General features: G+C 51.7%; 1 protein-coding gene across 1 annotated transcript; it reads right to left on the reverse strand.

Moving 5' to 3' along the window:
* Window positions 1-79: 79 nt before the first annotated feature.
* On the reverse strand, window positions 80-23,692 carry TRAP1 (TNF receptor associated protein 1). Its single transcript, XM_032126124.1, has 18 exons — window positions 23,595-23,692; window positions 18,896-19,063; window positions 17,750-17,832; window positions 17,215-17,355; window positions 9,973-10,044; window positions 9,170-9,330; window positions 8,220-8,329; window positions 7,962-8,035; window positions 5,559-5,714; window positions 5,121-5,241; window positions 4,927-4,996; window positions 4,618-4,765; window positions 3,920-4,105; window positions 2,738-2,876; window positions 2,196-2,281; window positions 1,548-1,693; window positions 1,114-1,186; window positions 80-912 (listed from the first exon to the last, which is right to left on the reverse strand). Exons 1-18 carry the CDS (start codon window positions 23,674-23,676, stop codon window positions 811-813), a joined length of 2,118 nt encoding a protein of 705 aa, XP_031982015.1. The 5' UTR covers window positions 23,677-23,692; the 3' UTR covers window positions 80-810.
* Window positions 23,693-26,345: the final 2,653 nt, after the last annotated feature.

The following is a 26,345-nucleotide window of genomic DNA, read 5'->3' on the forward strand; positions in this document are numbered from 1 at the left end:
AAACAGCATCTGAAGAGAGATGAACCAACATCACCAGCTGGAAGACACAAAGACCATCAAAATAAAGAGGTGAGTGAAGTGGGGGAGGTGTCTGGAAAATAAGAACTGTTTATTTATCATAAATACAGATCAGCTAGGTGTGCAGTTTATCCCACAGACTCTCCAGAAAGCCACACACTGGAAAGCTGCCTCCCAGTTACTTCCCTTTTTCCACAAGACCAGGATGAACTTGCTTATCCAGCAGCTCAGCGATCTTTTCTGCTATGGGATTGCACTGACATGTTCCACCAACAGTATCTGTGTGTGCCAAAGGCAGCAGCAATCTGTCTTCATGCCAGCAAACTCCTCCTGCCTGATCAGACCTGGAGGTTTCTTAACTAATTTAATTCTTCCAGTGCTTGTTCAGAGCACAAAGGTGCACAGGGAATAGGGGGAATTTGTGGATAGGGGGGTGTATTCACAGACCTAACTGGGAAGCTTGCTGCCAACATCTGTTTTGAGAAAGGCCATTTTTAGAAACAGTATGAAATGAGGCTCTTCAGGCTTGTGTCAGAAATGTGGGCACATTGTTTAAGCAACAACCTCTGGATTTTGTCCCCACTAAGAACACTGCACTTTCAACAAGCTGATGGTGTAGGATCTGATAATTACAGGTGGCTCCTCCCCGTGCAAGAAGGGCTGAATGTCCCCAGCATCATCCCTGCTCTCTGCCCATGAACCTGTGCTGGACAGTGCCTGCTAGCAGCTGCTGAGAGTGGCTGTGCCTGAGGCAAGAGATCAGCACAGAGTTCATCCTTCAGTCCTTGGGGCTCAGTTCTTCTCCAGGATTCTGGTGAGAAGTTCGTTCAGCCGGTTCACCATTGGCCTGGGATCCTCATTCAGTCCTGCTGCAATCATGGCATTCTCATAAATCTGAAAAAGACAAGAAAGCATTAAGTAAGCAGCAAAGTGACCTGCCTGAGGGAGGAAGGGAATGTCACTCTCCAGGACCTGCATGCTGAGATCAAGAATGTCTTTTAGGGCACCTGCTAGGAAAACATGGACCACAAGTCCCAGAAATACCCAGGGACCACAGAAGGATGTGACTGCTTCTGGAGAAGGTCTGGCTCTCACCTGGTCAAGCAACATCTGGGCCAGATCAGGCTGACTGTCCTTCAGCTCACTGAGCTTCTTAATCAGAGTATGCCTGTAAGAGAGAGATCAACACTGAGAGTAGCTTATTTTGGACACAATGAGAAGTTTATTTCCAGAATGAGCAGCTAAGTCACAGTGGGTCACCAAAGTCAACTTCCTTGCTCCTGTTGTGGGGGCTTCTCTCTTCTCTCCCATCTGTCCCTATAAGCCCCATAGTTCCCAGAGGGTTGGACACTGTGTGGGGGGCTCATCTCCATGGTGCCACCCAGCTTCACAGATTAAGGCTCTGTAGCACCAACTGCACTTAATGGGGAGGACTCGCCTAATTGACAGCCTTACACTGCCTCCTCTCTGCCTCCACCTCCGAGAGGCTGCTGTGCCCCAGCCTTGGTGCTGGTGTTGTACCCCCTTACCCTGTGTTGATCTCCAGGGTGGGCTGCAGGAGCTGGGCTCGCTCCTCCTGGGTCTTGGCCAGCTGCTGCATGCGCAGGAAGTGGCGGGCAGCGCCCATCTCAAGCACAGTGATCATGGCAGGGTGGGTGTCCAGCCGGGTGGTCACCTGTGACACAAGCACCAGTCAGGGCTGCCATGGACAATGCACGTCTTAGAGGTGGGGAAAGTCTGAGGACTTGGAGTCTCCTCAGCACAGATCCACACCAAGCCTCCTCATGATTCATCCCCATCCCACAGGAGCTGCCTAAACCAGCAGGAAAGATGGGGGCCCAAATGGCCCCACAGTCCACAGGGTTGCAGCTGGACCCAAAGCATTCCTTGCCAATACACCTTTCTAGTCCACAAGCAAGAAAAGTCATCAGCCGGTTCTGGTAATCTGAACATCGACTGGCTTTGCTCAATACACATTGAGATGTGGTTCTTCCACTGCCACACTGACCATCCAATCCATACCATTTACACACAGGAGGCACAGAGAAGAACGACTTCCCAGAGAGTCCAAAGAAAAATCTGTGGCAGCAGATCCCTAGCCACCCAACATCTTTTTTCCCTAGATTGTTACCTCCGTGGATCTCCTGTACTCAGTTACCCAGACACAGAATCCCCACCTTCACTCCAGTGACTCGAGAGCCTAAGGCATTCCTCATCCAGGCCATCAGATCCTCAGCCTCCTTCTCTGTCAGACGCTCTCCAGCTGGCAGGGAAAGAGGGCACATCTGAGTGTGCATCTATACTGTGCAATGGTCAGTGAGCTGAGTTTCCACACTTCCATTTATCAGTTCTCTTGTGGGAACAGGAATGCAGCACCACTCAGCACACACCTACATATCCTCATCCCAGACTGTGCCATACCATGAGAGGGCAGGCTCATGCCCTGCCAGGGGCTGCCTGCCTCCGTCCAGGCGCCAGATGTATGCATGGGGTTGAAATAAAATCATGGCAACTCCACACATGACATTCCATTTAACTTTGATCATGTGAGATGAAACAAATCTGCAAAAACTCTAAGTTGCCTCAGACCATGTGAATGGAAGGGTGGAATGCTCTTGCTTGGGAGCTGCAAGAGCAGGGGAGGAAGGTATCCCCTCTCTGGTTGCTCAGGGTAGCAGGACAGCATGCAGCAGGAGGGGCCAGGGGAGCCTCACAGTACCTGGGCGGCTCTCCTCAAACTTCTCTTCCTTATAGTGATCAACAACAATGTCTGTCTCCACAGAGATCAGCTTCTTCTTGTCAAACTCCCGGAGGTGCAAGAGTGTCAGCTCATCAAACTGCTCATAGCAGAACAGCACCTGTGCCGACAAACGGACAGTAACACATAGTTTGGGATGTAACAGCATTCCCTCCTTCCCAAGGCAGCTCCGCACCAAACAGCAGGAACATCTCACAGGAAACTCGCAGGTTCAACTCCACAGTGACTATCACTCAGGGCCTGACAAACGCTTGGAGGGATTTGTTACCACGGGTGGCAGGTCTGCAGTTGAACAAGTCCTGCTGCCCAGGGAAAGTGAGAATCAGCACTGACTCCAGTCCTGAGAAGGCCACCTGCCCACACAGGACACCTGTAACACCATTACAGCCCTGCACAGCAGCTCCCAGGCTCCTGCTCTGGGGTCCAGCAAAGGTAGGAAACAGATGTCAGAACTAGATGTCTGCACAAGTACTACATCATAGAATATGCTGAGTTGTAGGGGACTCATCAGGATCATTGTGTCCCAACTCCTGTCCCTGCACAGCACACCCCAACAATCCCACCCTGTACCTGAGAGCATTGTCCAAATGCTTCTTGAACTCAGACAGGCTTGGTGCTCTGACCACTTTCCTGGGGAGCCTGTCCCAGTGCCTAAAATCTCTGGGTGAAAACTTTCTCCTGATACCCAACCTAAACCTTCCCTGACTCAGCTCCAGCCATTCCCTTGGGTCCTGCCACTGGTCATGAGAGTGAAGAGATCGGTGCCTGCCCCTTGTGAGGATATTGAAGACCACAATGAGGTCTCCCCTCAGTCTCCTTTTCTCCAGCTGAACAGACCAAGTGCCCTCAGCTGCTCCTCATATGGCTTCCCCTCCAGGCTCTTCACCATTCTCATGGCCCTCCTTTGGATACTCTCTAACAGCTGAATGGTTTTATTTTTACGTTGTGGTTAAGAGTGTGTGACAGGTCCCTCCTGACCTCATGCCACAGTCTGAGCAGAGGCAGAGGGGGCCAGGCAAAGGCACTGTGCTGGCAGGGCTCTATCACAGACCTTACTGCCCTGCTCAGCTCTGAGAGCCAGCCCCAACCACTGCTGCAGCAGCTCAGGGTGTTCCCCTGGCTGTGGCACCACTGCTCACCCACCTCCATGTCCTTCTTCTTCATGGCCTCGAAGTAGGGGGAGTGCTCGGCCAGGTGCCGGTTGGGGGCACACAGGTAGTAGATGTTCCTGCTGCCGGCCTTCATGCGCGAGCCGTAGTCGGTCAGGCTGGTCAGCTGCCCTGCAGGCAGGGCCGACGACTCATAACGCAGCAGCTTTGCTATGTCCTCCTGCAAGAAACGTTGCTCCTGTGAGCTCAGGGCGGGGTCACTGTGCTCCACACCACCACTCCCAGCCCCATCGACAGCCTTTGCGGCATGCAGGCCTCTTGGCAGCCCTACAAAAAGGCTCAGGGGATTCCGAATCCCTCTTTTTCTGCTCCAGATATTAAGGAGGCAGTAGACTGACCTAGACAGGATGTAGGTCAAGCTCTCCTGGAAATGGGAATTCAGGCAAAAGACAACAGGAGGGGAAGGCCCTACTTTATTGCCTGTTGTAATTGACATTGCACCAGGGAGCGCTGACAACAGTGGGTACAGAGACTCTGCAGGGTCTCAAAAGAAATGGGAAGCAGCACCAGTCAGAAAGAGTGAGAGTTTGGGCACTAGAGAATCCATAGGTCTTGGCAGACCCAGGAACACAAGTTACAGGTGTGCGAGTTCCATGGGGAAGTCGCAGTCTCCCTCATCCCAGCTCACAGTAATTTTTCCCATCAGCTGCAGTGCTTCAAGACTCGTGGTACCTTGACATCCTGCTCTGCTATCGTGACAATCCCCTCTCTCATGAATACCCCGTACTCCTCAAAGAATTTGGCATATTTCTCAGGGTCCTTCTTGCTCTGGTCAATGAAGAACTTGATCAACCTCTTCTGCAAAACATCACGGAGCTTCCTGCAGCAGGAACAAGCCTTTTTAAAGACAGCTGCTAGAGCAAGACAAGACATTTTAGGTGAACATCTCTCTGTGCAGGGTTGTAGTGAGTCCATTGTCCCCTCTCCCTCACGGCTTTACATCTGGTCTTTGTATCTCAGTTCAGAGATAGTCTCGCTTACCTGATCAGGGCACTCTCCTGCAGCAGCTCCCTGCTGAGATTCAGGGGTATATCCTCACTGTCTACAACACCTGGAACACAGAGCAACCCTTGAACAGTGATGCAAACACGAGTGCCAGGCTCAGGAGGGCAGCCCTTGCCTCATTCCTGTGGAAGCCATTGCCCACAACCTGCTATTCCTGGTCCCACACGCACCTCTAAGGAAGCGCAGCCACTTAGGCAGGATGTCTGCAGCTTTGGTCTGGATGAGGATTTTGCGGCTGTAGAGGGCAACGCTGGAGCCCATTTCCCTACTGATGTCAAACATGGATGGCTTCTGCAGGAAAAGAGACAGGAGGTAACACCAGCACTATGCAGGGTGCCCACATCACACTGTGGTCTTCCCTACAATGCTGAACCCAACGAGAGCTGAAATCTTGGCTCTCTTCCCTAGGGACCTACCTGTGCCATCCCCCTGCTGCTGTTGTGGCTCAGTATCCCAACTACCCTGTGGCACCCAACCCCACTGCAGAGATGCCACACTGGATATTCCTCCCTGCAGCCATATCTGCCTCCTTTCCCTAAGGAGCTCTCCCATTCTCCCCTTTAGAGCAGCTGGGCAGATGTCCCACGTGCCCAGGACAGGACACGTACTTGCTCGGGCACATAGAAGATGCTGCGGATGTTGAGGGGAGCGTCGGTCTTGTAGTGCAGGACGTAGCGGGGCTTGTCGTAAGCCTGCGCTATGAAGCGGTAAAACTCCTCGTGCTGCCACTCACCGATGTCCTTGGGGTCCAGCATCCACAGAGCCTGTGGAGGAACAGGGAGAGGAGTTCCCATCAGCTCTGTGGCCTCCAGGATGCCGGAGCAGGGATATAGAACCTTTCAAACAGACTCCTCTGCACAGCCCGGGACCAAGTGAGATGTGGCTCAGGCACATTATCACAGACTAACAAACTACTGCCTCTCATCTGGCCTTGGGCCACCCCTCAGAGGTAACTCTTGCTCTGCAACATACATAGGGCAGCTTTGTTTAGCCCAAAACAAAAGGGATTTGGCTAACCTCCATTGCCTCACATTTGCCAATGGCCAAGGGCATCCCAGGCAGATCCCACAGCTCAACTGACTGTCAGTACTGGTCAAGTTCTCAAGGCCTGACCAGCAAGCAAAGGGAAAGCAAAAGTTTAAGTGAGCCTTTTGCAACCAACCTGACTCTCTGATGGAGGTCACTGTCTCAGCATAAAAAGCTTGTGAAGCAGCTCCTGCACTGCCTGTTTTCTGCTGATTTTTTCTGGAGCAGCTTGGGAGATGCTTTGTGAACCACTGCAGGGTCACTGCTCCAGCACTATTTTCCGCATCAACACATGGACTGAAGCCATGAGCTCTAGCTTCCACCTGCTGCCACTTTAACCCCCCAGTGCTTTCTGGAGCATTCAGCCCATGCTCACAGAATGTTTCAGTTTTCAGTACCCCAACAAAAGACTCTCATCTAGCAAAGATGTGGGACTCAGCTCAGAACTGTGTGTTTCCAGCTGGGTGAAGCCCATCTCAGTCACTGCCTCCTTTGCCACTCAAGCCCTAATGAGTGACTGGAGTGATTTCTGGGGACAACACAAAACATCCAGCCCACCCTCAGAGCCCAAGGGTTTCAGGTCCCTGAAATCCTTAAGAATTCCTCTGCCTCAGAGTCTTGTTCCACAGTTGGCTTCCCATCATTTCCAGCACACACAAGTGTCCTGGAGGGTTTGCAGGATCACAGGTAGGATTATGGACTCACTGGGAGCTAAGGTGTTTTACAGTAGCTATGTTAGGGAAAATGCTGCATTCTCAGGGGCTCACTTGTAGCTAACAGTTATCCCAGTCAGACCAGAAAAGCCCCAGCTCCACGCTGTGAGCATTCAGGAGCTCATCTAGGAGAAAGCCCACCAGGGAACCAGCTGTGGTTCTGTTTGCAGCAAACTGATGCTAATGAGAGCCAAAATCCTGGATAAAGAAAAGGCATGAAATGGGAGCGTAATGAGAATAAAGCTGTTGCTGTAACCCAAGGGAAAACAGACTTTCTGTTAAGAAGATAAAAGTCCATGACTCTATTAAGGGCATTTCACCCCTTGCTCTACTACTGCTCTTCTCCAGGGAGCCTGTTCTATTGATTGTCAGGTAGAGAGAGCAAACAGCTGTCTAAAGCTATTTCTGGTTTTGTAATTTAAGGGGCACAGCTAGAAAGCCTTTGGAACAGAAACACTATTATGCAGGAATCCAAATAAATAATCAGTGACTAATAACACCAATTACGGAACCTTAGATAAATTAACATGGTAAAATGTTTAAGTATAGTCTTGAAAGTCTGTGCAGTCAGTGCCACATTCCAGGAAACAAAAAAGCCACACACATGCTCTCTACCTGCTCTCTTAGGTGAGAAAGCTTTAAACATTCAGAAGATGAGACGCTGGAGGAAAATTATTCATAGATTTCTGTTTTAAAGGGAATTAATTTCTCCCAAGTGATGCCTGCAATTGGGCCAAGAACATCTGAGTAAAATGGATCTGGCTGCAGTATAATGTCAGTGGTCAGAAAATGCCAGCATCAAGCAGTGTTTAGCTAGGAGCTGGGAATAAATCAGGCAGTGAGCTGAGCTGCTAAAAAACCCTAACCACTCCCTGGCACTGGCTATTCTGTGTGAAGGACATAAAGAACTGCAGTGAGAGGTGTCAGCACACCAGCAATATGAGCAATCCCTACAGAACTAACATGTCATGTGGCTTCAACAGAATAAGCATTATAAAGCACTGAAATAATAATTCAGGATAAGGGAAGATACAGATCTTGCTGATCTCCAAGAATTTTCCACAGTAAGTGCAAACAAGCTGTTGCAGGTATGACTTCTGCTGGATTGTCTCCTTTTGTTCTAATTAACTGATCACTACAAGGTCTGTGATATCCTGGACAATCCTCCTCTGATTTCCACAGACAGCAGCAGCTTTATGCTGTTTCCTGTCTCCAGTAGAGGATTACAGTGGTTCATCTCCATGACTGACCTGCCTGCAGACTCCACCTCACCTGTAACGTGTTAATTCTTCTCCCATTGAGGTACAGGGGGAAGCTGATGAAGTTGCTGTATTTTGTCACCACCTCTGGAATGGAAAGAAGACACAGAAGGGTCACCTTTGTGGAAACAACATAGCAAGGACTCCCTCAGTAACAGCAGGTGAAAGAAGTTGCAGGAGAGGAAAAAACCTGTAAATTCACCTCCCACCCATGGGCACCAACAGACTTCACAGAGCCTCAGGGCTAACAGCATTCCCCTCCTCTACTCACCCTTGACTCGGTCTTCATTTGCAAACTCTTTGCACTCTTCTTTGAGGTGTATAATAATCTTAGTCCCAGCTCTGACCCCAGATGCTTCTGCAATCTCAAACATTCCTGAACTAGGATTAGAAACAAACTCTATGTCAGTTTGTGCCTCAGGTACACCCACGGTAGGACAGAGAAATGGTTTGTTAAACTAAGAGCGCACACAACACTTCAAGGCCAAGAGGAAAAGGCAAAAAAGTCTTGAATGCCTGAATGCTCCTTGTGCCTCTGAGAAACCCCAAAAAACATGTGGCTGTTTTCCCTACAGAGACTCCAGACCCAGGACACACTGCTCTGCAAAGACACTAGCTACTGAAAACCCAAAACCAGTCTTGTGTCTCAGTTTTCTCAAGAGTTTAAATAATGTAGTAAATTCTTTATTCTGAGGAAATTTTAAGGGGATGCTGAGCTTGTCACCCTCAGAAGCTCCAATTTCAACATGTCCATCAGCCCACAGCTTTGCCATCACAGATGTTCGCAACTTCAAGTAAAAAGCCAAGGATGAGCACACAGATGTGACCCACAGAGGAGATGTGCCTGCAGACCACAGTGCTGCACAAGCTCTGCTCTCCGTGGGTGCCTCGAGCCAAACCTCAGAGGATGATTAGACCAAAGAGGTTCGATTTGTCCCTGTGGTGTGGGGCCCCCTAAGCTGACTGCCTGCCAGCAGGGACGGAATAGGAGAGGCAGGTACTCTGTCCACAGCATGCCTGCTCTGACAAAGCAACTCTGTTCTTAAGAGTTTCCACACTGGCACATTTGGCCATGCTTTGTCACTGTGTATAACTCGAGCAAGACCTAAACCAGATAGCCAGGTCCTGAAAGAATACACAAGCCCTGTCTTTGCACAGCTTTCAGGCCACACGTGGTCTGGACACAGCCCCCCATGCTGCCACCCCACTCTGCAGCCTCACCCATCGGATGACCAGTGGTAGCCTGGGCTGCCCGGCTCTGCTGACTGTGAGAACACCTCCACTTTATCAGCCACCATGAAGGCTGAATAGAAACCCACTCCAAACTGGCCGATGATTTTACTGCTGGCTTCAGCTTGGCTCTGCAGAGCTTCTAGAAAAGCCTGGAGGAACAAAGGAGACGCAAACCATCAGACAGTGACTTTAGGTATTGCTGGAGGTTGTGATCAAGCCCCAGCTGGGCTCCTCAGGCACTGCAGCCTGGCAGTCCAGCACCCTCACCCCATGCTCCTGCATCAGTGCTCTGAGGAAGGTTCCCAAGGAAAAGGGTTTCTCCACAGGGACTGCACCTCTGGAAAAGGGGAGCACTGCTTGGAGCAGTAAAAAGAAGACAAGCGAGGGCTCGGTCAATCAGGAGCAGGAAACCTTAAAATGGTGCCTCCAGAGATGAAAAAAATCATACACATGTACAACACCTTGCTGTGGGAACAGAGCTGCTGCTCCCCTGGACATGGGGTAAATGCCAAGTGGGTGGGCAGGAAGGCATTTGGAGTGAGGGCAGGGGGCAGAGCAGTGCTACATGCAGGGCCCATCAGCACTGCCTGGGCTCCCTGGGGCTCCCACAGCACAGCAGAGACCATTGAGAGCCAGAAGGCAGGTTTCACCTTCCAAGAGGGGTGTAATTTCACAGCTGGGCTGGGGGCCAAGGGACAAAAACAGAATGAAAAACTACTGGGAGAACAAAAGTGGTTGTAATTGGAGAGAAGTTTTCTAAAGGAGGGAGAAAGGTCCTCATCCCAAGTTACCTTTGAGCCTGATCGAGCAATGGTACCAAGGTTAGAAACCAGCTCCTCCTGGGTCATCCCAATACCTGTGTCCTGAAAAGAAACAGCAATTGCAGCTGAAATATCAGTAGGGAATCATTGCTCCAGCAAACAGCACCTGAGCAACTTCTGCCGCCAACTCCCACTCTCTCCTTCCCCTTTGAGTAGTAAATCCAACAGCAGACCTCCAGATGTGGCTCCATCTGCCCATGGCCAGGAGCACAGATTCAAGGGGCACAGAGCTCCAGGGGCAGCCACAGCTGCCTACAAACCACCAGAAAGCTCAGAGACTCTGGCGATTTCTCAAGGAAAGACAAAACCATGCCAGGACAGGCTGGATTCTACATCCCTCTAAAAAGCACAGGATGGCAGTGCAGGAATGAGATGTCAACCCAGCCATGGCGCCATAGTGCCAGATGTCACGCACAGGGACACCCTTCATTCCTGAACTAGTCTGAGGGGGAGTTGAGGAGCAGTGAGAAGCAGACTGTCTGCAATCTGCAGATGTGGAACCGAGGCACTAACACTGGGAATCAGCAGCAGAGCAGTGAATCCCTTAACTCTCAGGTAATGCAGACCCTTGTCTGCAAGCACATGAACTGATCGCCATCTGCTCTGCCTTTTCCCCCTTCCTCTCCCCCTCATCCTGTGCTCCATGATGTGTGTATGAAGCTGTCAGTGTCCAGGAGAGCTGATTCCCATGGGAACAGACTAATCCCAGCCAAAACACAATGCACCAGCTACACTTTGTGGTGCTCTGTCCAAGCTTCAGAGGCACACAGCTCCTTGTCATCCCCAGGTTATTCCAGAATTGCACTGCTGCATGCAGATAAACATCTCCCTGCTGCTCACACATCTCAGGCAGCAAAGCCTGCAGCAGCACCACCCAGAAAAGGCTGCGGTAAGTCTTAAACCTGGCTGCAACTTCAATTTGCATGACACCCCAAGGCAACAAGGATAACAGTAAACCCCAGCCAGAAATGACCACCCTCTTACACAGGACCCCAGCAAAAATCTTTCCCATTCTGTTGTCCAATGTGTTTTCAGACTTGCTCCACACACATTTTCCACAGGAGCAAAGGGCAGGCTACTGCCCTCCAGGATGCCACTTCTAAGACAAAAGTGCCATTCCCCCTCCCAAATCCCAGCAGCTTCTCTACCTGACACAAGCATCCCAAGAAGCCACTGTTACATGTTCTCTGAGCTACTCTCTGAGGTGAAAATTAGCCAAGTGAGATGTGATTCTCATTCCTGTGAGGGATTCAGCTCTACCTGAGTACCTGTGAGTACAGTTATAGCAGCTGACAGCAGCTGGCACATCCGGAGTGGGCTCACACATTCCCAGTGCCTTAGCAGGGGTGGGATTTGGTGTGCAAGGTCAGCAAAATCAGCTGCAGCAGAGCTGGCAGCTGCTAGGTGGCTTGGAGGTGAGGTGCCAGAGTGACCTCTGCAACCCATGGAGCATTTACTGGGCTTATTTCTACCAAAGTAAGTTGATGTCAGTATGTATTTCTTAATGTAGCATTTGACTCTACTGAAGGATTGAACTGTTCAGCTTGTGAGGTGCCATGTGGGTAAGACATTTTCCTGCACCCCCACAAGTCACGGCACAGCAATACCTTTCCCTTGGTTAAATACAGTAAGGCCAGTCAGCCCACTTGGCCGAGAAGAGGGATGATGCCCAGTAAGATCTCAACAGCAAGAGATCAAAAGCCAAGAAAAATAAACAGCGTATGGCAAAATCTCAGGAATCTGACATGGTCCCGTCCCCCAGGGAAGAAAAAGCCAGAAAGAACAGTTTTCAGCATCTGGTTCAGTTTTTGTTCATGCCAGACCCTGAACAGAACTCTGATCCACTTCTATTTATAGCACAGCATGTCATTCCCAAATTCCAGTGTGTTAAAAAAAATACATCCTTACCCCATAAATTTACTTGGCTATTGAATTCCTAATGCCCTGCCAAACTTACTGCAAAATGCTTAATGACAGTTCCTGGAGGCTACTTTGATGAGGGTGAATCTCATGAACAAAGAAAGCAGGGCTCTGTTTCATAAGGCTTTCCTGTTTCATCTTCCCCAACAGGCTCAGAACAGCTGGGATGCTGAGAGGGAGAGCGGAAAGCGAAGATCCTGGCAAAGCAGACATTCCCTACTGCAGGAAAACACCTGGGTGGATTAGGATGAAGACAGCATTATGATTCAACCCACCCTTGCCATGTCCACATTTCCTGCAGCTGCTCTTTGGCTCCCTTCACCACATGGAGCTGCTCGGGGGAACGGGAATAAAGCAGCAGCAGAGGAGAGATGAGAGCTGAGCTCTGCAGAGCAGGAACTCTGCAGTCTTGGGAAGCAGCTGAACCTGCCCATGAGCAGCCCACCTGAGGCTGGGCCCACACAAGTGCTGGCAGCTCCAGCTCCATGAAATCCAAAGAAGGAGCTGGTGGAACTTCTCCTGCCCTTCTCACACCGCTCCATGCTGCTCCAGCTGCTGCTCGGCTGCTGGGCGTCTTCACCAGGAACCACCATGGCACCACACAACCCCTGCAAACACCTTCTACCCACCACCATCCAGTCCTTGCTCCACCAGCAATGTTAGAACTTTTCTTCCCCTTTTAGCCCTCCCTCCAGCCTGCAAGAAAAGCTTTATCAGGCTGACCACAGCCACAGCAGAGCTATTTGTAACAGCACAAAGCAAATTTTATGTGGGGCTCCTCAAATGACAAAATGTGAGGGATATACTCAGAGTTCCATGTGCCAAATGTTTCTGCACAGCTTGGAGAGACCAAGACACAGAGTTCAGTGTGCTGACCCTTCATTAGCTGAAGGTTAATTACAGAAGACTTGCTGTTACTCAGCAGAACCACCACCTCCTCACCTGGGTGAATTTCTCTTCTGGTACTTCTCAGGGTGCAGAGTAAAAATCCTCCCCCAAACCATCCCCTATACAAGACAACACAGAGGCTGCAGACCTTCCGGCCATGAAGGGCTGGTGGGCACAAGTGTTGAACTAAACTCATTAACATTTACCCCAAAGAGACATCAGCTGAACTTTGTTTTTAGCACCTTTTTTATGTGTGGAGACCTCCCAGGTACCAAAGCTGCTGCTGACCTGCACCTTTGTGCCTCCTGTGCCCTTTGTTCTAACTCTGTGGTGAGGGTGCTGGATGTTTGCAGAGACCTGCTGTGTAAAGATTAGTTTAGCTTTGCTCATTACCTGAGTCCAATTTAAAGTATTGCAGAGCTTCCTCACACCTAACAGCCCATTAACCAGCCATTAACTGCTGCCTCTGCCATGACTGCATCGGAAGGAATGCTCCCAGTTAGAGGTACCTGGCCGAGATATTGTGTCTTTCGCTTTGCTTTGTTGCAAAACAAACACTTAAAACATTTATTTCAGTGTAAAAACTCAACGGGGCATCCGAAGAACACTGACTATATTATAAAGACATGCTGCTTTCACCAACTGATAAGGTAATAAAATCCCAAAATGTCTGATTAGCACATGTGCCCACTGTTATTTAAATACTTGATTAAAGACTTAAAATTCACAAGATCAGGATGGCAGCTGCACTAGAGCAACATTCTGGTTTAGAATCATTAAAGCATCTGCAGCAGCAGCAACCAGCAGATGAAAAGCCAGAATAAAACTGATGCCTGTGAACACGAGGTAATCTCAGCCTAGTACATGGAACTTGTCCAAAGCAGAGAGCCTGAGCTTCCCTTTGCAAAACCACAGGCTCGGCCTCCACCCATCCAGGTCTAAATACCCGCTGTCCAGAAAAGTACTGCCTTTCATCCACTTTGAATTTCCCATTTTTATACAGGATATGCTTTTATTCTGCCATGAAGAGAACTAAAAGATTGTGCACTTCCTTCCTTGGGCCACAGGTTATTTGAGATGTGTTTATATTTCTGGGTCCTGGGCTTATTTGTTAAAGATGATGCAATCACTGGAAGCTGTAGCCCATCCCTGCAATCTGTGGCACATTTCTGTAGGTTTAATTCCACCTAAAACTTGCTGAAGTACAGCCTGATTTATCCCTCTATCTCCACCTGTCCATCTCCTGCTTCCTCAAGCCCAAGTGACACACGGATGCTGCAGTGCAGGTCACCCTCTCTGCTGCAGCCTGGTCACACAGGGGAGGGGGACCTGCTCCCTACCTGCCCCAAGCTTTGTGGGACACAAGGGTGCATCTGCACTGAACTGCTACAGCTCAAACAGCCCAGTCCTTACTTGGAGCCCCGGGACAGCCCAGTCCTTGTTACAGGCTGTTTGTAACTGGTGAGGCAGGAGAGATCTGCTCAGCGATACAGGGAGCTGTTGCAAGGAGGAGTGGTGTTTGCAGTCATTTTAACTCCTCCCAAACACAGCAAACTGGTGATTTTGTGGCTTCACAGACACTGATTTTGGATGACGGCAACAGAGAGATGAAAGCCCAACAAAAGGAACTGAGCAGCCCAAGCTCTGGCAGCAACTACGCTCCTTTCCCATGCTAGAACAGCAAGCACACTCCCTCCCCCAGCAGCAGCAGCCATCAGCTCTGTAAACATTTCAAACCATTTCCTCCAAACTGTCCTAGCCCTAAATTAAGCACCAGCAAGGAGCAGGGCTGCAGCCCTGAGCTCACGCATCACCACCAGGCACAGCAGCACGGCAGAACTGCACAGCTTCAACACCACCACAGCACAGCCAAGCGCCTGTCACCTGCCTGTCACCTTGTGCAGGTGCTGAAAGTGAGCTCTGTGCTCACAGGGCCTTGGGGTCTGTAAGAGGCTCTCTGTTCCCACCTCAAAGGGTCCAAAACCACGTCAGTAAAGCCTCAGCACGCGGAACTGCAGAGCTCTGCAGAGCTGCTCTCACTGGAAACACACCCCTCACATTTTCAAATGGATTTTCTTAAGAGCTCTGACCTTGCAGGCTGTGGCTGTCCTAGAAACACAAGGCAGTTTTCAAAGGGATGGAGGAAATGGTGGAATTTGCTAAAACAACAGGACTTTGGTGAAGGAAGCGAGGTGGTGGAATTCAGTCAACATGTTCCTCTTACACATGCAATGCTTAGGTGGAATATTCCTGAATGGGGACATCCTATCAGAATTCTGAGTCTTGCTGTGCTTATGACTGGAATTCAATCCTAGCAGAGAGCAAGCAGAACTGCTGTCACTGAACAGAGATGAGTATAGTCCTATACTAGATCTACATAATCCCCCAGGAACGTGCCTGTAATTGCCATCACACATTACAGACCTGCCTTTTCTCAGCTCAGTGAGACACAGAGATGCTACAGGGCTTGGAAGAGGAGGGGAGAGATTCAGCAGATCCAGGGGCACAGAGCAGCATGAGGATCTGAGGAGAAGGATCCAGGAGTCAGAGTGAGACAACGGGACCTTTCTAGGAGTAAAAAAGGGGTGACCATTGCTACAGGTCATGTATGAGGGACCTGCTGCCTCTTTTTTGGTAGGTCCTAGTGGGTACAGAAAACAAAACAGTGGCTAAGGGACAGATCCATCTCTGCCTCAATCGCTGCAGCAAGCTTTCTTTCACCTTTGCATTCCTGAAAGGCAGAGAAATGCTCTGAATGATGCTTGTTCACAGTAATCATCATATGCAGTTTGCTTCTTCAAGAAGTTATAAATAACCCCCTGACTGGAGGTAAGGAGCTTTTGGCACTCTGGAGAAGGCAAAGCTATTAAAGAGATTGGAGCAGCACTGTTCTTGCTGCTCCCCACAGCCCAGGACTGCTGCAGTTAAAAGCTTCCTAGTTAAGACTCATTTAATGGCATTAGAGAGGCACTGGCAGCCAGGCAGGGGGTTATAAAAAGCCCAATCCCTAAACCATCTAACTGGGATGGCATCAGAGGCACCCTGCAAGGTGGGCAAGCAGCTCTCCAACCAAACTGCCAAAGAAGGGGACAGCTTCCACAGGGACAGGGCATGAGTGGTAACAACGTCTTGATGGAGTCAGATGCTTCATGTCCACTACAATCTCAAAAGCCAAAGATGAGAGAAAGGCAGGAATGACCCCGGCCTGGGGCTAAGTGAGGGCTCCTTGAATAATCGGTGTTAAACAGGAGTCAGAAAACTGCAACAGTGTGACAGGAATAGCAAAGCCCCTGCACCATGGTTTGAGAATCTCTGCTTGGTGATTGTGTTGCCCACTGACAAGCACTAACTTCCCCATGGCAACTGCAGCACTTGTTCTGCAGAGGAACAGAAATATAAAATAACTACGCAGCCTCCAACAGCCCCCTGTGCTTTTGTCCCACGTCAAAAATACCAGCCTGTGTGCTCTGCCTGTGCTACATCTCCCCTGGACCTGCCATGGTCACTCAGTGCTGCCTGCTTCCTCCTCCTCCTTCTCCTCTGCTCTCCTGAGAATGTCCACAGCTACACTCATGGCTGACACAGCTCCACGAGGAAAATGACCAGTTTGCCTTCTTAACGTTAGGAACTTTGCCAAGAAAACACCACAACTGAGGCTCAGCCTCCCACCCTGGACAAGAGTCACAAGCAAGGTCCAAGTACAGAGAGAAGCTCTGTAGAAGCTCCACTTCCCTCCCCACGCTGGGGCCCACAGGTGCCTGCTCCTACAGACTGTCTCCCTCCCAATCATTTTGTCACCAGCAGGGACAACCAAAACGTGGGCACAGGGAAGTGCTGTGCTACTGCCCAAATCTACAGTCCCACCTGTGTCTGAGGGCAGAACCTCAGCATCAGCTGGACTCAACCTGTCCTGGAGCAGGAGGAGATAGAGACAGGCAGCAATGGGAAGTTCTTCTCACCACCCTGGTATCTCCCCTCTCACACAGGGGGAGAGAAGGTCTGCAAGCAACCAGGTAACCTCTCAGACTTAAGGAGGTACAGGAAAACCTCCCCAAAGGTCAGGAGGAAACCAAATTCACAACTTACCCATGAGTGAGAAACATGCACTACCTGGGAAATGCACTAGGCAGGGGTACTGAGAGAAAAGCTACTGGTAGTTCCCAATAGGGAAAGAAGGAGCAGCAAATTTTCCTATGGCTACAAGTGGGGAGCAGATACATTGCTGGTTTCTCATCAAATCCTCAGGTTACAGCCTCATGAACCAGAGCCCAGCTGAGGACAGAACATTCTTTGGGCAGGCTTGGGGACTCTGCTGCTGCTCAGCTTCCATTGAATCTTCACAGGACAAAGGCCAGTGATGAGAGCAGCAGGGACTAACCTTCTCCTGTTACCTAAGGGAGTTACCTGGATAGTGATGGTTCCCTTTCCGCTGTCTGTCTGCAGATGGATCTCCAGCTCTGGCAAGGCCTTGCCTTCTGTCATCAGCCGGTGACGCAGCTTCTCCAGGGCATCGCTGCCATTGGAGATCAGCTCCCGGATAAACACCTGGGGACGAGACACAACCTGACACTGCAGCCTGGCCTTGTCCCTGCACAGCACTCCCAGAGACCTGGGAGCTCAATGGCTCCCACAAACTAACTCCCAGCTCCCCAAACTGTGTTTCCCCATTATGTGCCAGGAGAACAGTTTGTCCAAACTCAATATGAAACTGCAGACGCTCAAGGCTCACAGAGTCATTTAGCTATACCTACAAATTGTTTCAAAAACCCATTTTCAAGGTGTCTTAAGAAAACATCAGTCAAGAAAGCCTGACATGAAGGCTCAGGACTTGCCGGGAACTGAACAGTTTTTCTCCCAGCTCAACCATTTTGGATGTATCCCTTGACAGAGATGGGGATTTGCCAACAGAAAGTCTCCCAGCAAGTTGTGGGTCTCTTACCTCCTTCTCTGAGTACAGGGAACGGGCAACAATGTCCAGCAGTTTCTTTGTTTCAGCTTGGAATTCATGTTTAGAGGCTGCACCTGGAATAAAGGTTAGGGGTGGGGTTATTCAGTTTGGAGGAGAGAGCTCAGGGAGCACTTAGAGCCCTGTCCAGTGCCTACAGGGCATCCAGGAGAGCTGGAGAGGGACTTTGGACAAGGGGGAATGGCTTCCCACTGCCAGAAGGCAGGGATAGATGGGATATTGGGAAGGAATTGTTCCCTGGGAGGGTGGGGAGGCCCTCACAGGTTGCCCAGAGAAGCTGTGGCTGCCCCTGGATCCCTGGAAGTGTCCAAGGCCAGGTTGGATGAGCACATCCATACAGCCACCCCTGCAGGTAGGGAGCTGTGCCCAGAAATAAATCCTCAGAAATAAAACTACAAAACATCTCAGCTGAAAGATCACCCTTGGCCTTTTAAAAATAGCAAGAGGCATCAGAGAATTCTGGGAAAACATAGGGAAAAGCCACAGGTCCCACATCACCTCTGCTATGCCTTGCTGGTGAGGATGTACATTCCCCAGGGATGGGGTGAAGCTGGAGTGTGGGCAGCCAGCACATCAACCCCACCACAGACTTCACAGCCTGGCAGTCTCAAAAATGCCTCCCAGAAAAACCATGGAGGCACAGAGTTAAGATGTTGTTTCTGTGCTGGAATAACTCATTGCTTAGACTGCTTTAGAGCACCTCTCCCTGAAGTTGTGCAAAGCAATTTATTCTAACTAAAGGGCTGACACCAGGGCTCTCATCACACCTCCACGATCCACAGCAATGACCTGGCCAGGCACAGTTTGCTTCTGGGACAGAAAATTCTTTTCAGCCAGTTCTAGTGCCTGTGGAGCCTCCACACATACACATGACCATCAGCTGCCTGGCTAAGCCCATGGATGCAGTCTTGATGTCCTTGTTTCTCAGTAAAGGCTGTTCTGACCTCCATCCCCAGTTTTTGGGAGGTGATGGTGCAACACAGATTCAAAGGATGTGGTGACCAATACCTGCACTTCCTCCAGAGGCAGTAGCACTGCTGAGGAGGGCTCACCTGCACCACACCTTGTCCCTGGTGCACCCCAAGAGTGTCCCCACAAGACATCTGTGCCCAGGCCCACCTTTCACGTTCTCTGTGTTGCTGATGATGGTGTGCAGGGGCTCTTCCTCCTTGCTCTCTGCTGTCTGTGTGCTGTACATCCGGACAGCAGGAATGCTGGAGGCAGGAATGTTGTACTGGAGGCTCCAGCGGTGGAATATTTGTCTTTGCAGACATGCTGCTCCTTTTGCTAAAGACACAAGTGAAGATATTTCAATACACATCACAAGTTCAGCACCAACAGGAGAACTCCTTAGAGGTCCCACCTAGGCAATCCCATGGGAGCTACACTGTCTGAACAGTTCTCTCACAATCCAACACCCACCATTCCCCTCCAGAATTGCCTTCAGTGCATAAAAAGGGCAAGTTGCTAATTTAGCTCTTCTGAATTAAAATTTTATCCAGAAGATGACAATTAGCAGCTTTCCCACAGAATTAACCAGTGAGGAAGAGGCAGTCTGCAGCTTTCCCTGCTATTATCTGGCTAAGCTGAAGACAACTCCTACATCACTGCCTGTGAAAATACAGATTGGCAATAAGTACTTGGCCATTGACTGTCCAAGTACAGGCATTACATCCCCCAACAAAGCTGGGTCCAGGGCAAGCAGCACCTGCAGCAGCAGCAGCAAGGCCACCAGTCACAAAATCAGCGGGGAAAATGAGACCAGTCAGGAAATGGCACAAGCCCCCTTAAGGTCAGGGATTCCCAATTCTCCTCCTTTCATTATGCCCAGGTGAAGTCAACAGTCTTCTCTCTGTTGGGGGATGAATCAAAGCCAAACCTGGTCACAAAAAGACCATTTGCAGCACTCTGGAGCTCTGTCCAAAGCCTATTCCTTGGAGTGATTTTTGAATTGTTGGGAGAATGTCCTGTGCCAGAGCAGGATCCCAGAGGGTGCGGCTCTGACCCTGAAGCTGCCCTGGGGATGGCGGTATCTTGGCCTCCCCCAGTCCTACAATGAACATAAACAGACTGGACTGATCTAGGAAGCTGAGGAGGGACCAGGACAGCCTGGGCAGAGCCAGGAGAACATGGACAAGCAGCAGAAGGGGCTGGACGCAGTGACAAGCTCAGGTTTTTCTCTGTGCCTGCTGGCTGTTTCACCCAGCAAGGGAAGAGGGCAAACCCTACATCTGACATTTCAAGGAGTCCTTTTTTTAGATGACTGGGTACAAAAACACCCAAAGACTGAACCAAAACCCATTAGTATGGTGAAAGTCCCAAAGCACAGGCGTGAACTCCTTGGAAACAGCTTCCATGGCCATGCTCTGCCCTCCAGGCCAGCTGACATGCTGGGAGAGCTCGGCTCCCTCCTGAACCTTCCTCCACCTTGCCACAGCCCTCGAGTGAACTCAGCATTCCAACCCTTTTACCAATATCCCTCATCCTCTGGCTCATCTTGGGAGGCCTCAGGCTCACTTCACAAGTGCTCTGCAAACCCCCTGCCACCCACAGCAGGTCCTACAGTCAGTGAGGTCATCAAGAACAGGTCTTGCTGCTCTAGACCATCATGCTGGGCTCTCACTTGCTCCAGACCAGGTGAACATGAACCCCTGAGCTTTAACAGCACTTCTGTCTCCTGCATCTCATCCTCAAGAGCTGACAGAAGAGGCTGTCAGTCCTTGTTCTTCCTCCTCCTCCTCACAGAAAGCTTTGAATCAAGATCCACTTCTCCAGCCAGAAGCTTGAATGACTCCCCAGTCATTCTGCCCTTAAAGAAAAGAGCCCACAAATAGTTTCAAATGCATCTGAACACCTCCCACACACATAACTGTGCTCTCTGCGTCACAAACAGCTCTGCCGCATTATCGCAGGACACGTTCTGGAACTTCCATTCCACTGCCTGTGCTGGGATCATCTGGGAAAGTGGCAAGGAAAACAACCCGGGTGAATGAGGTGGAAAGCAGCAGAGCACTCACTGTCCAGCCCCTCAAGCTTCAGAGGGGAAGGGCCTGCAGCCCAGAGTTTATATATTTTATTTATGTATTTACATATTTTATGCTCGGTGCTGTAGGATACTGCATTGTATGTAAGCACACACATGCATTTCCCAAACAACAGAAATAAAAGAGGGAATTTTTCTCCCTCCCTGACTCCAGGATCCAAAAAAGACACAGATCAGCAGCAGCTTAAAACCTTAAGGTCACTTCTATCATCAGATGTCCAGGCAGCAAAGCCCCAGAGCCACCACACAGGTCAGGCCCCAGCCCATGAACACCAGCTGACTCTAGAAACTACAGCTATTTATAATTTTATTTCTGGCTATTTATAACTGTTGATGTATTCACATTTTTTGCCTCCCTACCTCTAAAGCACAGTAATAAATCACCAGCCATCGATTCGGAAGTTACTTTTGGATTTGTGCAATGTTTGGTCTTATCATCCTTAATTAACAGCCTGTCCCATGCCAGGGAGAGACACAGCTCATTAAATACAAGCTGCAGCATCTTCAGCCCATTTGCCTCTTGAGAGTCCTTGCCTGGAGCAAGGGAGCAGAAAAGGCTCCCAGCTATTCTGGGTATAAAACCACAATTATCAGCACACAAGAGCTATTGAGAAGCACCTGCTGAGGTAACGGGTTATGTGGTACTCATAATGAGCCCAAGAAACAAATTCCTAAGCCCAGGCGACACAGAAGGAATGGCTCTTGCCCCAGATAAGCACTGTGATGTTTTGGGGCAAATCAGGCCTTTTGATATAGTATTAAATCAAATCTGGAGCTTTACCACAGCCCACACCCCTTCCTATTCCCATCACTGCTCCACCTGCACTATGAGAGATGGAGAAAGCCACAATACTCCCCGAATTCCACTTCTCTGTGATCCCAAGTGGTCCTGGGCCCATGGCCACAGACCTGCCTCGCACACGGGCAAGACAAGGCACAGCAAAGACAAGGACCCTCTGGGGCTCCTTTCCATCCAGACACCAGGAAGTCTCAGTGGTCCCCAAACCAGCCCCCAGGAAACATACACAGCCTTTTCTGGAAAAACCACTGCAGTGAGCAGAGCTGAGCACAAGTCAGAGATTTAGGGTGGGAAATCCTGCACAAAGCAGTTTGTGGCTCAAAACAAAAGAGAAGAATTTGGGTCAGCAGGAATTACCATACCAGCTCCAGGCCAGGCAGCTGGGAGCCCGGGGAAGCTCCTTCGGGGAAGAGCTCTAGCAATTAACACTCCCAGCTCAGATCTCAGTGCACGAAAGGGCTCCCTAGCTGGGCACCAGATCCCTGAGAATGTGGGGAGAAGGGATTCCCGACCTGCTCACACCAACACATCTCCTGAAATGCTCTGCACCGGCTTCAGCCCCCGGAATTGTGAGAGCCAAGAGGAAACACTGCCAGCTCTGCCCATGAGGGAAGGGACGGCTGCCCCTGCAGCCTGGATCCAACTGAAAGGAAAACACCCACTGCCCCTCCCTCTCTACCCCCACCCTACCCAGCTTCTGCTCACTATTTTTTCCCTGAGGGACCTGAATGACAGGTTAAGGAGTAAAACCCTGGCTCTGCTGGAGTATGCCTAACCCACCAGAGGCAGCAGCTTTGTTCCCAGACATGGATGCTAACAAGCCTCTGGGGATTTCTGTGGAGGAAAAGCTGGATTGCCCAGAAACACCAAAGTGGCACTCTGTGACACAATAAATCTGACAACCCGACCCTGAATGTGACCCTATTTGTCACACAATTTCCTCTGTCACATTTTCTCTTCGTAACTCGCAGGGAAACCACAGACCACACTAACAACACACAGATCTGTCAATTAGGGGCCACACAACAGATAAGGAAACAGGGAGCACAGCACGGGCTGCTGGCAGAAGACAGGAAGGAAACTCCTCACCATGCTTCGCTTCATGGCAACTCACAGGCACATTTCCAGCCCACGAGGGCCTTGATAAGGGAGCACATCCCACAACTGAGGCCTCAGAGTTTGGATTTTCTTAGCACTCACTCCTGTCAGCTGTCTGAGGTGAAACTTCAAGTGCATCCCTGGGAAATGCAAACTCTTCAGGCTCATCTGTGAAGTCCCCTGGTATTGATATGGCCAGACAACAGCAAGGCTGCTGCCTTCTGCTCTCATGCAGGTACCTGGGCTGTGCACCCTGTGTGAGCAGGGACATGCACCGGGATATGATACATGATCTGAACATGCTGTACAGCCTATATGAGCCAGCAGAAACCTCTGCATGTCCTATACGCCTCATATAGGCCAGGAGATGAGCCGGGAGTGCTGTATGAGCCAGGACATCACCGTGGATGTGTTGTATGCCCCTGCACGAGGCAGGACATGAACCTCACCATGCTACATGATCTGAGCATGCTGTACACCCTGTATGAGATAGGACATGACTCTGGACCCGCTGGGTGCCCTGAACGTGCTCTCTGTCCGACACGAGCCCGCGCTCTTGCCTCTACAAGCCCATAATAATTCGCCCCTCCCCAGGAAGCAGCGCTGGGCGTTCTCGGGTCAGTTCAGCGGGCGCTCTGCGCGCTGCTCCCGCGCTGCCGGGCCGGCGCCCGTTCCGCCTCTGCCGAGCGGCCACGGCCGGCACCAGCCGAGAGCGACGGAGCGCTGCCTGTGGGACACGGAGCCTCCGCACCTCCAGAGGACGCACAAGGCCAAGCGCGACTCCGGGCAGGCGCGGCCGTCCGGGCCGAGCCATGGAGGTCCGGCCGCCCCCTCAGCCCGGGGGCCCGCACCCCTCACGCCGCCCGTCCCCCCCTCACCTGCGGGCGGGCGCAGCCCGGGCGCGGCCCCGGAGCGCCGCAGGGCCGCGAGGAGACACCGCCCGCCCCGCGCCGCCGCCATGCCCGCTGCCCTCCCGCGGCGCCTGGTGATGACGTCACGGGGCGGGGGCGCGCGGAGTCCCCCACGCGCGGGCTGTGCGTGGCGCGCGCGCGGTGACGTCACGCTGCCCCTCAGCCCGCGCGCGCTGGTTTCCTCAGGGCTCCTCCTGAGCCCCCTCCCGGCCCGGGCCGAGCCTCCTCACGGCTCCCGACCGACTGTCTTCACGGGGTGCCCCGCCTGGGTCCCCTCCCGGCCCGGGCCGAGCCTCCTCACGGCTCCCGACCGACTGTCTTCACGGGGTGCCCCGCCTGGGTCCCCTCCCGGCCCGGGCCGAGCCTCCTCACGGCACCCGACCGACTGTCTTCACGGGGTGCCCCGCCTGGGTCCCCTCCCGGCCCGGGCCGAGCCTCCTCACGGCTCCCGACCGACTGTCTTCACGGGGTGCCCCGCCTGGGTCCCCTCCCGGCCCGGGCCGAGCCTCCTCACGGCACGCGCTCGGTTCCCTCACGGCCCTGCCTGGGTCCCCTCACAGGGGCGTTTCCAGGGCTTTGACAGGAGGTCGGACGCCAAGCCCAGGACACCGTTTCCAAACCGCTCCTGTTTTGATGGTTAAAATCCCGTTCGTGTTTTTGAGGACTTGTTAGGAAAGGGAGTCACACACAGGTTACAAACCCACTTTCCTCTCCCTATGGAGACACCCCTGCGGGTGTCTCACAGTGAATGACCTCAGGAGCCCATTCCACGGGATAGGCTCGGCAATCGGAGCTGGCAGAGCTCGGTGCACCGTGGCTCTCCCAGTTTCCCCACGGAGGGGGCTGAGGGCCGAGGAAAGGCTGTGCCGGGCTGGGAGCAGTCCTCCGGAAGCCCCTGTGTGCTACACCTTGGCCGGGCACCCTGCTCGACTCTGGGCCAATTGCTTAACATCTCATTGTGGCATTTGTCTGAAAACTCCTCATCTCCCGGGGCTGTTTGAGCGTAGATCATCGAGATCTAAGGGGCTGAGGTACTGGAGAAAGGCTTTAGACGGGATACGGGTGAGCGAGGAAATGAACCACTCTGTCGAGACCCGAACTTGGAATGTGCGTGAGAGCAGAGCCTCTCGATGAACACCACCACAGCCAAAAATAAGAGATGGAGCAGGTCTCTTTCGGTAAGCTCTAACCACTTCCAGACTGAGGAGCTTTCAGGAGGGAACCGTGCCCACCGAACAGAGCCAGCTTTGTAACCCCAAGCCCCGGGGAGCTCGCTGGAAAGCTCCGTGTGCAATTCACTCGTGCTTGCAGTTGATCTTTTGGGACTACGCCGAGCCGAGTGCTGTTTTGGAGGTTCACATCTAAGGTTTGTGAGGCACTCGACGTTATGGATTAGGTGCAACAAACCCAGCACGAGCCTTTGCATCACTCCGACACCCTTCTGCTGGCTGCATTTCCACCTGGAACCAACTCCAGCCCTTCATCGAGATTCCCTGTGCTACATCCAAAACCAAAATGACTTCTGAGCCAGTTACAAACGCTTCCCTCTTGCTGTGCTCACTGCTACCTCCCGCTGACCCCACGGCACTCCCGAGAGCGACGCTGTACCAGAGCTCTTGTACCTGCTGTGAAACACCTGAATCCTCCTCCTACCTCACCCTGGGTATGCTCTGACCATTAGCCATGAAATGTGCTCCTGCAGGGCTCGCACGGGATCTGATACAGATCCTCCCCCTCTGTCCAGGCTCGTTTTAATTATCCGGGGATTGGCTCCAACGTGCTTCAATCACTGTCCTGACAGCGTCCTGCTCTGCATTTTAAATTCCCGCCTGTGAAAAAGCGCAGGGAAGGACAGATTGCCCTGCACAGCAACCTCTGTGGTGTTCCCCCAGCTCCCAGCTCCAGGGTGGCTGCTCCATCTTCCCTGCACTGGAAGAACCATGGGCTGCAATTTGCTTTGGGAGAAGCACCCGACGCACATCCAGATCACCCTGTAAGCCATGAACTGCTGTCACTGCTATGCGCTGCCACCGGCTAGAAGGGACAACATCTACTGCTGCCTTTTGACAGTGACCGAGGGGGGACTGTCCCAGCCTATTTGGCAAGAAGGCTCCTCTTCCTCGCCCCTTTGCTCTAATGCATCCGGAAGATGGAGCGGGGAGCACGCACAAGTGCTGTGGGCAGATCTCTGTCCTGGTGGGACAGGGATGAGCCAAGAGGGGAAGCCCAGCTGTGCAGGTAGCAAGAGGGAAAGCTCCCAGCCTGCGGCAGCAGCGGCGGCGGGAGGCAGGAGCCAGCAGTAGAGTGGAGCAGGGTGGGCAGCCCGGGAAAAGAGCAGAGAACCACCGCTGCAGCTCGACGTTCAGATTTAAGCACCTTCTTCCACTCCAGAATTCACTGAGGGGAAGGTCTTACCCACCCTCTTCGGTGGTAGAGCTCCCACACCAAGCTCCAGTGCACTCTTGCCTTATAAATTCCCATGTTTCTGGGATACTGTTCCTTACTGACCGTACCTCCCCATCAAACAGACAAGGACTTGGAAAAGCCATGCCCATCCAGGCTCAGATACACTGACTTTCCTATCAACGCTCACAGGAGACTGGAGTGAAGCTCCACCGAGGCTGCAGGACAGCACGCCCAGCCCCTCCTCAGGTTTAATTTCAGCTCTGCACTCCCCTTCTCTTCCTGGTAAAACACCTGCTCTTACCTAATACACCT

This window comes from Corvus moneduloides, chromosome 16, assembly GCF_009650955.1.
Source record: "Corvus moneduloides isolate bCorMon1 chromosome 16, bCorMon1.pri, whole genome shotgun sequence".
Lineage (NCBI taxonomy): Eukaryota > Metazoa > Chordata > Aves > Passeriformes > Corvidae > Corvus > Corvus moneduloides.

What these genes read in the sequence shown, in the direction of transcription:
- TRAP1 (XM_032126124.1), bottom strand. Translation starts at nt 23,676, where the DNA reads ATGGCGGCGGCGCGGGGCGGGCGGTGTCTCCTCGCGGCCCTGCGGCGC. An exon ending in TCTTCTATGTGCCCGAGCAA is followed by an intron (nt 5,242 to 5,558) that starts GTACGTGTCCTG and finishes CTTTTCCTGCAG; the next exon opens with AAGCCATCCATGTTTGACAT. An exon ending in GTGGCTGCGCTTCCTTAGAG is followed by an intron (nt 4,997 to 5,120) that starts GTGCGTGTGGGA and finishes TCTGTGTTCCAG; the next exon opens with GTGTTGTAGACAGTGAGGAT.